At 42.5% G+C, this 15,407-nt stretch overlaps 1 protein-coding gene across 2 annotated transcripts in view; it reads right to left on the reverse strand.

The window, feature by feature from the left end:
• Positions 1-455: 455 nt before the first annotated feature.
• Positions 456-15,407, reverse strand: part of CFAP221 (cilia and flagella associated protein 221) — a 32,188-nt gene continuing 17,236 nt past the window's right edge. For both annotated transcript variants that reach the window (XM_081199347.1, XM_081199348.1), the window contains exons 11-25: positions 14,916-15,027; positions 13,833-13,920; positions 12,841-12,930; positions 11,519-11,614; positions 10,761-10,857; positions 9,707-9,834; positions 8,766-8,846; positions 7,986-8,093; positions 6,119-6,256; positions 5,546-5,704; positions 5,344-5,444; positions 4,140-4,232; positions 3,543-3,650; positions 1,571-1,636; positions 456-673 (exon numbers count right to left, since the gene is read on the reverse strand). In XM_081199347.1, the coding sequence (XP_081055473.1) occupies positions 550-673; positions 1,571-1,636; positions 3,543-3,650; positions 4,140-4,232; positions 5,344-5,444; positions 5,546-5,704; positions 6,119-6,256; positions 7,986-8,093; positions 8,766-8,846; positions 9,707-9,834; positions 10,761-10,857; positions 11,519-11,614; positions 12,841-12,930; positions 13,833-13,920; positions 14,916-15,027 (1,589 nt within the window). In that variant the 3' untranslated portion in view covers positions 456-549. The remainder of the gene's footprint in view (positions 674-1,570; positions 1,637-3,542; positions 3,651-4,139; positions 4,233-5,343; positions 5,445-5,545; positions 5,705-6,118; positions 6,257-7,985; positions 8,094-8,765; positions 8,847-9,706; positions 9,835-10,760; positions 10,858-11,518; positions 11,615-12,840; positions 12,931-13,832; positions 13,921-14,915; positions 15,028-15,407) is intronic.

A 15,407-nucleotide genomic window follows, 5' to 3' on the forward strand; every position in this document is an offset into this window, starting at 1 on the left:
GCAATGAACTCAAATAGAGAGCGTATCAGTTTTTTCTACCTTTTATCAGAAAGCAATTAATGCTGTCACACAAGATACACAACACTGTGCTCTTTCTCTCTGTGTATGCACAGGTGGGTAAGCTATGGACCAAACATCTATATAAGAAAATATATATACATAGCAACATGGTTGTCAAAGAATCTAGACACAGGGTTTCTCAGAAGCAGCTTTGTATAAAATAATAAAGATGGGAGGGCATCCCACCACCGATATTAACTGTTCACCTGATGTTTTCCCCTCAACCTTTCTCTCTGTTAGTGTGTGAAGCTGCTCTTGCAAGCCAGCTTATACGCAATAAGGCCCATTTTCTGAAGCAACCGATGTATAGGTATGGAGGGGAAATGAAACATATTATACTTCCAATTCACGTGGCATATAATTTGCAATGTTCAGGGTCCTCACATGAAAATATAAGTGTGTAGAGCTTTTATTTTCACAAGAAGCTATGCTACATTAAAAAAATGTAGAAAGTTTGGCTGATGCATGAAATTATCTCAAGCACAGTATTTAGTTGAGGATTAGGTGCTTCTGAATGGCCTTTTCTTTCAGTTTCTCCATAGATTCACCTATCCTTTGTCCAAAAATGTTGTTCTGAGTTTGAATATACCAGTCCACAATGTCTCTTATATCTCTGAAAAAGGATAGAGGAAAAAGTTCAGGACATGGAACAAAGCAAACTAGACTGTTCCTGGAGCAGCCGGAACTAGCACTAACCAGAAGTAGCCAACATTTGGCAGAGCACATTCAAATGATTGGGAAGAGAGGAACCTGTTCGGAAGTTAAATGTTTGGCCTGCCATACTCAGAGGTCTATCATATATAATGGCCCATATTCTGAGTGCGTCCAAAAGTGCATCACACAAGCCAAACATATCCAAATTTTGGTATACACACAGAAAATCCAAGGGCTACTGAAACCGATGGACTATATTCTACCAACACCACTTCATTTTTCATTTATTGAATTTATATACACCGCCCTATACCCGGAGGTCTCAGGGTAGTTCACACATTATATATTTGCTTATATTGTTAGAAACAATGTCTTGTATTTATAACTCCTCTCACATATAATATATACATATCCAGTACATGTGGACATGTATACTGACTATAATCTTACATATAATTCATGAAATTGTAAATCCTGTTGTTTCTTCTTATGATAATAATATTTCATATTGTGGCTTAAAAACCAAGAGCCAGATTGCATAAAACAAATACAGTGGACAAAATTGTATCATACCAACTGCAAGAAATGCTGTGTAATGTTATATAATTTCCTAATTTATTTCCCCCAATAAAACATACATATATATGAATTCCACCATGCTCCATCTTGCCCATAAATCTTCAATCTAATCTCCTTTAAAGTAGGCAGCAGTGGGGCTTGGTTCCTATACTGAGTCCACAGAATAATGGCCATTTAGTAGCCTTTTTGTATCCATCAATAAGGATCATTACAGTTTCTACTTAACTATACCAGCAAAGCAATACAATGTCTATTCATATTCACATTGGTCACTTACCTGGATACAGGTGCAGAAGTACTCACAGATGTGCATGAGGCAGCTTTAAGCTCTATATTTATTTCACTAGGAAGAGAAAGTAATTCTTAACTGCTGCAAGGATCATAACAGCCTTCAGAAGCGAACCTCAGTTGCGTACAATAGGAGTAAGAGCAAATGGTATGTTTAATGCATAAATGCATTTAGCATGCCTGTTTTTTCTTAGTAGTAGTTGTAAGGTATAGGGACGCGGGTGGCGCTGTGGGTAAAACCTCAGCGCCTAGGACTTGCCGATCAGAAGGTCGGCGGTTCGAATCCCTGCAACGGGGTGAGCGCCCGTTCCTTGATCCCTGCTCCTGCCCACCTAGCAGTTTGAAAGCACCCCTAAGTGCAAGTAGATAAATAGGTACCGCTTTATAGCGGGAAGGTAAACGGCGTTTCCGTGTGCGGCGCTGGTGCTGGCTTGCCAGCTGCAGCTTTGTCACGCTGGCCACATGACCCGGACCCGGAAGTGTCTTCGGACGGCGCCGGCTCCCGGCCTCTTGAGCGAGATGAGCGGTCATGCCTGGCCCGGACGGGCAGGGGTACCTTTACCTTTACTAGCTGTAAGGTAAAGGACCCTTGGTTGGTTAAGTCCAGTCAAACTTGACTATGGGGTGCGGCACTCAACTTGCTTTTCAGGCCGAGGAAGCCAGCATTTGTCCACAGACAACTTTCTGGCCAGCACTGACTAAACCGCTTCTGGTGCAATGGGACACTGTGACGAGTGCCAGAGTGCATGGAAATGCCATTTAGTAGCAGTGGGGTGTGTATGTGTGTCAGAGGGTCTGGACCATGGCATGCAAGCAGGGAAGGGGTTAACCTCCCCCCATCCTGTGTTCCCAGTGAAAATCCTCCTGCTTCTAAGCTGCCATTTTCCCTGGGAGGGAAAGTGTTACTGCTACTGATGGCTATGATAACTTATTCCAGTATAAACGACAGCATACGGTGGGAGCGCTTTTTGTCTCATGCTATGGTTCTGATCCTCCCCCAGCTGGTTTTATTTAAACATACAAGTTAAATGTATGGTCCCAATGCTGATCTTCCATGGTTTCTTTTTTTTAAAGGACATTAAATGCTTTCATGCATTTAACACACTTTATGCCTACTCTAGCCCTTATCCTTAAATAGGATTGCAGACTACATCTTCATACACTAACTCAGATTAATAAAGCTAATTAGATGGATACACAGTCCAAGGGCCATTCTCACCACCATCTTTGCTTCTCTATATGCTTTGACTTAAGAACATATCAGCTTAATTAGGGCTTACATGCTATAAATAGGTTTGGTCAATATTATGACATTTATTGCTTCACTACAGAAATCCAAGCAAGCTTGAACCGAACTCAGGCGAAGTAACAGGCTTCCAAAGTACAAAGGATTATTTTTTAGCAGAACAGTTCTGCACAACCTGAATGCTTGCCTTCCCCACCAACTGTCAGTACAATTAAATCTCAGTTTCGATCTCATCTGTTATTTCTTTACAAGGAATGGCAAAAACATAAAACAAATCAAAATAATTGTGCATTAGGAACTGTGCTGTATTATTAATTCAGGAGTGGCTAAAGATGACCACCAATGATATTCATCTACTTATAGAGGGAAACAATATCTGGAGGTTATTGTTGCCATATTTCAAAAAATCCAGACACAGATTGGGGGAGGGGGGGCAAGTTGCTGGTTGTTGAACTTTTTTTTTTGCAAAATCTAAAAGAATAATGTGCCCTTTTGAACTATTTTTAATGAATTTCACCAAAATCTACACTACCGACATGGGCTGCCATACGTTCTTAACTGCTGTGTGACATTTTGTCGTAGGGTTGTGTGGGACCCCTAGTTCCCATCAGCCCCACCTAGTATGACCCATGGCCAGCAATAGTGGGAGTCATGGTCCAATATCATCTTAGGCCAGGTGGTTCACTCCCCAGCCCTCTAATGGGAAAAGGCTTACCTTCCATACTTTTGTGATCTGTTCTCATCAGAAGAGAGGTCAATCTGTGGAAATTCAGCTTTTACCATCTCTGGTATAAGCAATACTGGAGACTCCACGTCAGCCACTCTGAAGATGAAGTTGACAGCTATTTTATTGTTAAAGTTGTTTGAGGGCATGTCTACACAAAAGCAGATTCTATTTAATTCAGTGACGCCATGAAGGCAGGATGGCGTTGCAACCTTGGCTTCCCAATGATGTCGCTTTTGCTTACCAAGAGGGAGAGGGGTGAGGCTTGGGGAGCTGAGTGGGGTGTGTGGGAACAGCAGCATTGGATTGACTCTGCCACCATCCGCACCCTCTAAATGGCAGAGATGCTCACCCTTGGGAAGCAAGGTGCGCAACACTGCCCTGCCATCACCACTCCACTGATCCTGCTGCTCCCAGGTTTAAGTGGGCTTAGGACTGTAGCCTAACTTGTCATTTAGGAACCCAAGCATCATGCATACAAGAGCAACCTTGTACACCTTTAATCATACACATACACGTTTGCAATCAAGTCCCAGCGCTTGAAACACAACAAAATTGTTTCAAAAGAACAGCGCAGAGGAAACTTACTCGTCGATTACACTTTCCTTATCATGCTCTGGCAAGTCATTCAGTATTGGAGGTACAGCTTTTGGAATCATGACTTCATTGTAGGGATCAATGCTGCGGAAGACAGAACCACAGTGATGCAGGTAGGAGAGAATGGGAGACACACAATCTACACCCTCTCCATAATGTTATCTTTTCATAGATAACTATATCAATGCCTTTCAAACGAAAAATAAGGAATATGTAGTGTGTGTGTGTGTTGTCTACATTCACTGTTGGGTCTTTTAAGTTGTTTTTATTAGTAACTATTGTTATTCTTGAAAATGTTATAAAAGAAACAAGAGCGAACACAATGCTATGACCCTCCCTACCTCCATCATAACCTTTAAACACATAAAACAGGGTATGACCTTACAGGTCACAGAAAACTTTGAGGGGATGGACAAAAACGCTCTGCCAATGGTGTGGGTGGAAAGTGGTGGAACAGCAGGAATCCATGACTGAAAAAAACAGAAATGTGTGGAATGTGCCCGATGCGTAGACAGAAAAATCCGATCAAAATGAGCCATTTGCATTGTAAGAGTGTTGCTTAGAAAGAGACCCTTTGTTCCTTCAAACCCAAGTGGTTTGGGGCCACCTAAGCAGTCGACAAAACAGTGGCCACAATCTGCCGAGCTAAGTTCTTCCTTTGAACAAATCTAGCAGCCAACTTCCCCTTCCCTCAACTCCTCACTGAGGAGTAACTTAGGCTTAGCCTGACCTCTACTGACCACATGCAATGCCGTATGCACAAATCAAGCATTTCACTTTGATATTAATAAGCCTAGGACAAATAAATAAATAAATGGCTAGCTGCCAGATGAGCACTCATCGTTGGCTCATCTGATCTGACCAAAGTACAGAGCAATGGTCCGGAACCATCTGGCTGTTGTTCTTAGCACCGTTTTTCATCTGAAGAATGGGATACGAATGCTTTGAAATAAGTTAATAGTACAGTGGTACCTCGGGCTAAGAACTTAATTCGTTCTGGAGGTCCGTTCTTAACCTGAAACTGTTCTTAACCTGAGGTACCACTGTAAACTATAAACGAACTAGCCTATCAGTAGCCTGTCAGGAAGCCCACATTTTCAGTCTTGCAACATTCCCTGGGTTGTTTCGGGTATACACAACTGAGGTGCAATTAACCTAATTAGGTGCTTCAACAAAAGCACTCGTTCTTACTTACCAGAATGGCATTGCTATGTTGTTCAGAGCAGGTACATTAGGTAAAGTTGAATGGATAACTGATGGGAATTTTCTCCAGCCGGTTAGGCCGTGAATCACCTCCTGAAAAGACCACACATCAGAAAATTCTGCTAGCAATCTTAGCCAGTAAAAGAAGACAAGCTCCCATGTCTTGGATCCCCAGTGACTTCAACAGCCCTTACCCTGTGATGAAGGAACTTCTTCTGTGTCATCGGTATGCAGGATTTTGCTGGGAATTGCTTGGTAAGTTCGTATTTCGGAATGGGGCAAATATGATATTCAATGCTGCTTTCTGCGTAGGGAAATGGCTGCTTGAACTCACACAGTCCTGGGCTAGGATTCTGAAAAGGAAACGAAGGGTGACACTGAAACAAGAGCCACAGACCACCACCCCCCCCCCAATTCTTGCTTCTTTTGAAGACAGCCAACCAATAAGGAGTTAAAAGATGGTGTTTCTTATTGTTAAAGATACAGTGGTACCTCGGGTTAATAACGTAATTCGTTCCGGAGGTCCGTTCTTAACCTGAAACTGTTCTTAACCTGAGGCACCACTTTAGCTAATGGGGCCTCCCGCTGCTGCCAGAGCACAATTTCTGTTCTCATCCTGAAGCAAAGTTCTTTACCCGAGGTACTATTTCTGGGTTAGCAGAGTATGTAACCTGAAGTGTCTGTAACCTGAAGTGTCTGTAACCCGAGGTACCACTGTAGTTAAGCCATTCAGGATGTGGCCCTGAGGCCTGCCCTTTTTTACTTACGAAAATCTGAAGTGGATGATCGGTTGGAGGATGAAGCAAAGCTTCAGGAGCTCTGAGGTTTAGCAGGGTGGTGTCCAGTTCGTCTTCTTGTGCCTGGAGTTTTTCCTCTGAAGCCGGTATTACTGGGATCAACTCTTCCTGATAAAAAGGCAGAAAGTAAATGTTTTGGAAAGGTGTCTTTCTGTTAGTTAGGTTTTTAAAAAAGTATTTATTGAACCACCAAATGCTAAGATTAACACGAGAAAGGGGGGGGGATACTGGAGAAGTTTTGTGTTTTTTTAAAAAAAATTTTTATTGGTTTTACAAAATTTTAGAGAACAAACAAACACTTAAAAAGACAAACATACACGTATAATTTCATAACATATTTTCATAAACCTCTTTTCTGGGACTTCCCCATACCCCCCCTTTCTGCATCCCAATGTCCATAATTTTATAGCAACTCCCAATTGTTACTTTCCAACCTCTGTCATCTTAGTCATCTCTGTATTCTGACCTTATATCACTGTATCCCTTTGTTCCTGAAAACCACAACACTCTAACATTCATTAAGTTTATAATAGTCCTTAAGATAACTTTTGAATTTTCTCCATTCTTCTGCCGCCGTCTCTTTTCCTTGGTCACGGATTCTGCCTGTCATCTCGGCCAATGTCATATAGTCCATCACTTTCATCTGCCATTCTTCCAGAGTGGGTAGATCTTGTGTCTTCCAATACTTTGCGATGAGTATTCTTGCTGCTGTTGTAGCGTACATAAAAAAAGTTCTATCCCTCTTTGACACCAATTGGCCGACAATGCCCAAGAGAAAGGCCTCTGGTTTTTTAGGAAAAGTACATTTAAGTACCTTTTTCATTTCATTATAGATCATTTCCCAGAAAGCCTTAATCTTCGGGCATGTCCACCAAAGGTGGTAGAAGGTACCTTCAGTCTCTTTACATTTCCAACACTTGTTATCGGGCATATGATAAATTTTTGCCAGCTTGACTGGGGTCATGTACCACCTATAGACCATTTTCATAATGTTTTCCTTTAAGGCATTACATGCCGTGAATTTAATACCGGTGTTCCATAACCATTCCCAGTCAGCTGACATAATGTTATGACCAACATCCTGTGCCCACTTAATCATAGCCGATTTGACTGTTTCGTCCTGTGTATTCCATTTCAGCAACAAGTTATACATTCTGGATAAATTCTTAGTATTGGGTTCTAACAATTCAGTCTCTAGTTTTGATTTTTCCACCTGAAAGCCAATTTTCCTGTCCTGTTTGAAAAACTCCATTATTTGATGATATTGAAACCAATTTTGTACTTTATGTTTCAATTTCTCATGACTTTGTAATTTCAACTTATCTCCATCCTGTTCCAAAATTTCCCAATACTTCGGCCATCCGACCTCCATATTGAGTTTCTTCACTGCCTTGGCCTCCACTGGTGACACCCATCTAGGGGTTTTGTTTTCCAACAGATCTTTATATCTTATCCAAACATTGAACAATGCTTTTCTAACAATGTGATTTTTAAAGGCACTATGCAGCTTGATTTTGTCATACCATAGATATGCATGCCAACCGAAAGCATTGTTAAAACCTTCCAGATCCAAAATGTCTGTGTTCTCGAGGAGCATCCATTCTTTCAGCCAGCAAAAAGCTGCTGCCTCATAGTACAATTTTAAGTCCGGCAGGGCAAAACCCCCTCTTTCTTTAGCATCTGTCAATATTTTAAATTTGATTCTGGGCTTTTTGCCCTGCCAGACAAATTTCGAAATATCTTTCTGCCACCTCTTTTAAAAAAGTATTTATTGAACCACCAAATGCTAAGATTAACACGAGAAAGGGGGGGGGGAATACTGGAGAAGTTTTGTTACCTCTGCACCGGTCCTCAGAATTTGGGAATATTTTGGAACTTTGTAACTGGTTGCCGCATGGTGCACACAGAATGGCTGATATGCCATGAGGGTGAAATGCTGAGGGACCTTTGGACAAAGGGAAAAGGAATTGAAATACGGTAGAAAACTCTAATAAACCAATGACAACTACCTAAAATGAATTAACAAGGGAATATCATATTCATCGTAATTCACATGCCTTCCCACAACACTGTGTGGAGGAAACACTTCACATGGCAGGCATTTCAGGATCAATATCCCTCTCTCTTGACCTAGTTATACAATTTTAAAAAATAATAACTGGAAAACTTAGAAATCTGCCACCTGTTCCCTCTTGATCATGCCTTGCCCAACATCTAGTAAAGGTAAAGGGACCCCTGACCATTAGGTCCAGTCGTGACCGACTCTGGGGTTGCGGCGCTCATCTCGCTTTATTGGCCGAGGGAGCCGGCGTACAGCTTCCGGGTCATGTGGCCAGAATGACTAAGCCACTTCTGGTGAACCAGAGCAGCGCACGGAAACGCCGTTTACCTTCCCGCCGGAGTGGTACCTATTTATCTACTTGCACTTTGAAGTGCTTTCAAACTGCTAGGTTGGCAGGAGCTGGGACCGAGCAACAGGAGCTCACCCAGTTGCGGGGATTCGAACCGCCGAGCTTCTGATCAGCAAGTCCTAGGCTCTGTGGTTTAACCCACAGCGCCACCCGCGTCCCGCCCAACATCTAGCATAAAGTAAAAAACGACTTAGCAGCCATCTAACCTTTAATTCATAGAAGTGGTGAAGTTGTTTAATCTTAACATTTGCAGACCTGACAGGAACTATACCAAGAGCTTCAGGTGCCTGGGGAAAAAATCAAAACAGTATGTAAGATGGTATCACATTTCCAATAGGGCTATCTGCCATTTTTTAATTATACTAGAAACCCAGAGTTCTTAAATTAATGTCTTCCAGCATTCCACCATGTGGCCTGAGCCTCCACTAAGAAGTGAGTGACTCGTTCTTGATTCTTATTGTTGTGATCCTCAGCTAAGAAGAAAATTAATAATGCTATCTGTGGAAACAATGGGATTGGCTGAGCAGTAGTAAAGGCAATTTAGGCAAAGTCCCGTAACGTGAAATTATAAACCTCAGGCAGTCCCACTAGACAGGTCAGTAGGTGCCTACAACTTGGCATCCCTTCCAAGAACAGCAGACACATCCCTTGGGGCAACACAAGACAGATGCCTTGGCGTTAAATACGAACCATGGGCCAACTTCAAATGCAGCTCCCAAAGGTTTAAATGGAACCTTAGACCAGGGCTTCCTCCAGATTTTTTCAATTGAAATTTCCAAATTCTGGTCCCACCAGACTTTCTGAGGCAGATTATTGTGAAAAGTAACTTCAAGTACTGAATTGTACCTTCCACTATCAATCTTTCAAACAGGAAAATTTGTCTTTTCTTCTCTTTTTATTAAAAAAAAACAAATAAATATTGTTATTAGTTTTCAATTTATGTAACAACAATCTTTTCTAATGGTTGGACTGAGGAGGAAATATCATAACTGGCATCCAGGTAACCACAGGATGCTTTTTAATTGGGATTGATGGGCTTGAGAACGCCAGTTTTGTAGCCACAGGAAGCGGCTGCCCAACCGAATGAAAGGAGTGTGACACTCTCTTTTAACCCATCAACCATTGCTAACGTCACAGAGGCACCTACCAGCTCATCAGCCCGAGACGAACTGTAAGTGGGGAATTCAGAAGGCAGCAGGCGATCTTCCGTGAGGACACAAGGCACTCTTCCATCATCACTTATCGCTAGTGTGCTGGTCGTTTCGGAACTGCTTTCTGTTGAACCAGGACAGAAATGTACAAATGCTAAGACTGAGTGAAGAGTGGGTATGCATTTTGATCAACAGAAACGGTGGGATACTTTTGTCCCTTCGTTGCTCATTTTGACCCTGGGACCTGGAAGATGATGGCAGAAGGTGTCTCCACTTCCCAAAATATTCCTCATGCTTTCCTCTGCTGTTCTGCCTAAATGGTAGCTGTCACGGGACTGCCATCAGAACAGGGGAGGGAGGCAGGGGAACACAGAGAGTCTCCAAGGCTTCTGAGGAGCAGATCTTGGGAAAAGCCACACCTCCAGTGGAGCAGAGAGGGAAGGGACCAGCCAAGCGAGGAGAGGGCTCAAAGATCCTGCTGAGAGCCCAAGCGCCTCACCTAGCCCGGCTGGCCAGGAGGCAGAGGGGTGAAACGCAAGGAGGGGAGGCAGAGATTTGGGGTGTCTAAGTTCTTATGTTGGGGGAGAAGCTGGAAGGGGCCACTCCCAGATTCTGCAAGTGACTAAGACGGACATGAACTTTGTGGTTCTGCACTGTAAATAGTTTGCACCAAATAAAACCTGTAAAAGACAGGTCGGAGTCCTGCCTGGTTACTCACAAGCAACCACCACCTGCATCTGACAGTAGCCGCTGCCATTTATGGCACAAAGCAAATGGTATGACATTCCTGTTTCTTGTTTTTACAGTAATTGTGATGTGTGGCCCACCCACAGAGGACAAGAGGAAAGGCATAGTGGAAGCATTGCAGGGCTGTGCTACAAAACCCACCTTGGTACGGAAGGATGTTTCTAGCTGTTCCTTTATTCATTCATTTATAGCACACGAGGGTGCGCATCACAGCAGTGTGTCATGGCATCCTTTCTAATCATTTTTCACACCGTGACACGAAAACAAATATTAAAAAACAGGTTTCCAAATTGGAGGGCTTACCTGATGGGAATGCTTCTTCCCAGTCTTGGGTTTTCATATTTTTAAATACTCGACGCCACGAACTTAGCACACGATTGAGCCGGCCGTGAACCAAGATCTAGGAGAATCATTTAGGATATTGTTCAATCCATTTTCTATGTGGCATGTGTCTTCCAAAACTTTTCTGGAATCTCTGTGTACATAAGTCTGGAAACTGCCAAATTGTTTTGTTTCATTTTTAAGCCCCAGGGTTTTCTAGTGAAACAAACTTGGAAAATATATGCACAAAGAGTGCATGTGGCCCTTTAAAAACTAATTTGAATTCGTAAAAGAAGGCACAAAAAATTATAACGCCTTTAAAGCTGCCTACAGCTACCTATCTGAAGTCAACATACTTATGGAACCTTAAAGTGTAGGAATGTTTGTTGTTCTTGTGAAGCTGGAAGGCGAGGCATCCAACGACCTGGTATAATTGCTGCAGTGCATCTACCTGTGACTTCCACTTTCTCCTACCCATGCAGAATTAGGCTTGGCAGCTGTACGGAATGGTGGGATTATCAAACAGCTGACATACTGTTTCCTTTTAATGCAAACACTTTAGGCAGTGAAGCCATCATACCCGCAATATAGATTCAATCATAGTTTCACAGCAAAACTGTAACTTTAAAAAAATGTTATAAAACACACTTGCAAATTCAGGAAGGATTTATGAATGAGCAGCATTCCTGAAGCTGGCAGGTAGCACACCAGTATTTAACTGAGACAATTTGTTTCAGTACCTTTCGTGCAGCTTGTTGGAACCGTCGCAGATTCCAGTGCCTGTGACACCAAGGGTTGTTTAGCAGGAGATCAAACGTGGGATAGAATTTTGGGGGCTGCACGGCACACAAAAAGGGAACAGTTTCAGTCTTAAAGGGTTACAGTTAGGAATAAACACTTTCAAGCTCTTTATTTAACAGCAACCTATTTATACTGGTGAAAGTATCTGAAATTACACAGAAGTATGACCCATTGACTTCTGTAGAACTAAGGGCTCTTCTGGATCGCCTGTTTCTTGAGCATTCATCCCAATTTGCTTACATGGAGGTTTGACAGTGACCGGTCTTTATGGAACATTTGTTCTGACGTTTGCAGGCAAGTTCTACATCTATGAACATTCATCTTGATTTGCTTGTGCAGTGGTGATACTCGTTCCCATTACAGCAGGGTCACAACTTGTGCACATTTAACTTGTGCAATCAAAGCTTTATGTGCTTGGCGGCAGGCCAACTGATATCGCACAAATTAAACACATGCAACGCGGAGAGCTTAAAAGTTTCTTTACCGGCTGAGTTTTCCAGGCACAGCAAGAGCTTTTAAGCTCTCAGACTTGCTTCCCAGGCTTTCGGAAGGTTTTGCACAGGCTCCAGAGGGCTTCGCAAGATCTTGGATGGCCCTGTAAGATCCTGCGCCTGTTCTGGCAGGTAAGTTTCAACTATGCACGATTCCAGCTTTACACGCCACCCCTCAGAATGTAACCCCATGCGCAGGACATGATCTTACTGTAATCAATGGTTTACACTTTTCAATAAATTTTCCCATCACTGTCCTAACCACAAAGAGATTGATTTAACTTTAAAAGTGGATTCGTTACAACAGTGCACTTTAATCCACGTTAATTGTGTAAACCTAAATTTCCAGCATGTGAGTGAATCCCTCCAGCAAAATACAAACGGCCTGGAGGCAAACTTATTTCCAAGAAGCGCAAGAAGATTACAATAATCAGAACTTCATGGTGACAACTTGTTTCATTTCTTCCTCTCTAAGTACATGCCAATCAACTCTTGGATGTATCTGGCTGAGATTTCTTTTTAAATCAACAAATTTCAGGTGGCTATGACATCCCCACACTACTGCTGCAATCTTAGGCTACCCCCACACAACTGTTCTCCCTGATAAATCTCCAAGTGCTCACCAGACTCTTTCCCCTGTTGTTTCCTATTGGCGAGAGACACCAACGAAAGGAAGTTTCCCAGTTATATTCACAAGGATTTCTTAATGCAAAGGCAAGTTTCCCTGCTGCATTCCCATCCATCCATTTGACTCTGACACAAAGACCTACCTCGCCAATGTCTCGGATGACACGGTTGACTGAGACTTCAACATTCTTCCTTTGAAACTCCTTCTCCATAATAGGCTCTCCCCTTTTAATCTGCCTCAGCACCATAAACAAAGATATATAAATACCCACATTAGTACATTGATGGATCCTTAAGCAAAGTCTTGCATTTAGGGCTCAATAAAATTGTAGTCTTCCAAGGGACTTGCAAAATGTAAGCAGAACTCATCAGTGAGGCGAGTTCTGGGTTTGATTCATAGGTTGCCACTGAAGGGGTGGGATGAGATCGTTCTCCAGCTGAGATGAAGTTGTCTGGAACTCTAAGGGACAAGGTGTTACATTTCTGGATATTACGGACTGTGGTGCATTGCTTGTTGTCATACTTTGCTGTGAACTGTGAACCACTTTGAGCATAACGTATACAGAAAAGGAGTATGCAAATAAAGTGGACCGTAGCTCAGTGGCAGATCATCTGCCTTGCACGCAGAAGTTCCCAGGTCCAGTCCCCAGCATCTCCAGAGAGATCCCCTTCAGAAACCCTTAAGAGCTGCTGCCAGTTAGTGTAGACAATACTGAACTGGATGGACAATGGGTCTGACTCAGTACAAGGCAGATTCCTGTGTCCCTTTGACTATTTGTCTACGTTGAATAGGCATGTAAGACTATGGCATGCTCCAAAAGGAGCACTGGTATATTGATGCCACAGGACCACTGCCCAACCTACAGGGTACATGAAGATATCCCCTAAGAGCCTGTATAGTAGGTGCCCCCCCTTCTGTTTCTCCCCCACTTTCCTTTTTCTTCCTGCTATACATTGCACGTGAACTCTGAAGACAGGAAACGGGACTGCACATATTATCCCAAAAAATTAGTGGCAGCAAGGTGCATGCTTGTACTCTAACAAGATGGATCTATCTGACTGAGTACAAGCATCCCAGCTGTCGCCTGCAATGTACAAACCCACACAGTTCTTTTAAAACAAAAATATGCCCTACCTTGTATAGTTCTACTTCTCTACATCGGTCTTCAGAAAATTGCCTTTGAAAAGTTGGAGAAATTGGATCTTTGCCTAAATGAACCTGCCTGCATTCAAATCAGAGAGGAGAGAACAGTTTTCACTTTAAAGTTCAGCTCAGACAACTATTTACAGTGGTACCTTGGTTTACAAACTTAATCTGATCCGGAAGTCTGTTCTTAAACCTAAACTGTTCTAATGAGGCCTCCTGTTGCCAGTGCCCTTCCACCATTCGGCTTCCATTCTTAGACCGAGATAAAGTTCCCAAACCGGGACACTACTTCCGGTTTTGCGTAGTTCTTAAACCGAATAGTTTGCAAACAGGGCTGTTCTTAAACCGAGGTACCACTGTACTAACAAGGCTTTTGCAAAGAGTAAATCAATCCAATGCAAACATTGTGCAGATTTTTTAGATCGCCTGCCTATTGACTTGACATGGGCAAGACACAATTAAACTTAAGCACTTTTAAGACCCAGTAATTTCAACAGAATTTCTACTGTTGAAATCCACCTAATTTCAAAATGCTTAATTTTGGCTGAATCACTCCCTTCTGTTTTCAAGTATTCTTCTGGTTATAGCCCTGTGCTTCTTTTTTGTTTCAACCCAAAGACTGCATTTGTATTGGCACATGAATGATTTACAAACCAAGATTCAACGACGAGGTGATTCACAGAAAGTGCTTCTGCTTATGCTCAACGCCTATCTTTTTCCAGTTCCTCTACCTATTGCAGCCCCCTGTGTCATAACCCTTACTGTTCCAGAAGGCCTCCCAATATCAGGGGGGGGGGGACGGACGGACTGCACATTGCAAAAGCGGAATTGCTTTCCACTAGTGCAAAACCATCACTGGTTATGTCCCAGTAAGTTTTTTGTTCAGTTATTGACCAAGATAAATCACAATCATATAATTTTTCACCAGCTACAAACTGGGAAGCAAAAAATAAAATCACTTTATCCACTTTTTGCAAAAGATACACTAAGCGGCGTATTCAGTTAGTGCTAAATACAACGAGCCGTTATATTTGTTTATTTCTGCTTGCATAATATGTGAGCGCCACTCACCATTTAAGTTGGTTGGTTAGCTCTGCTTGTATGTCCTGCTTGACTTTCAGTTCAAAAACAGCTTCTTTCACCTGCCTTGTTATAGCTCCTCCATCACCTTGCCCTCCTAGGACTGTAGGGCACAAATACAAACAGGATGCTCAGGAGACAGAGTAAAATAGCCCTTCCACCACTGGCTGCAGTTACAAATGGTGAAATATTCCATTTAGTATGGCGTCAAAGAGACTGCAGAATGTTGAAAAAGTGTGGATTATATTGCTACCAAGATCTGTTTTACAGGAGTTTATGATGAAGCTTCAGGTGTTATGGGAATAAGACCTCGGCTCTATGAATATTTTCAAATGAGACGTTTCTTGTTTACAGAACATAATTCAAGATATACAACAAACCCTCATCAAGTGGTACACATGTGAAGAAGTGATCATATGATGACCAGGGTGGCACAGCGGCAGTATCAGTACAGAGAAGGTCCGAGGCCAAAACCATGCAGGG

Source organism: Podarcis bocagei (genome assembly GCF_964188305.1).
Source record: "Podarcis bocagei genome assembly, chromosome: 1".
Classification (NCBI taxonomy): domain Eukaryota; kingdom Metazoa; phylum Chordata; class Lepidosauria; order Squamata; family Lacertidae; genus Podarcis; species Podarcis bocagei.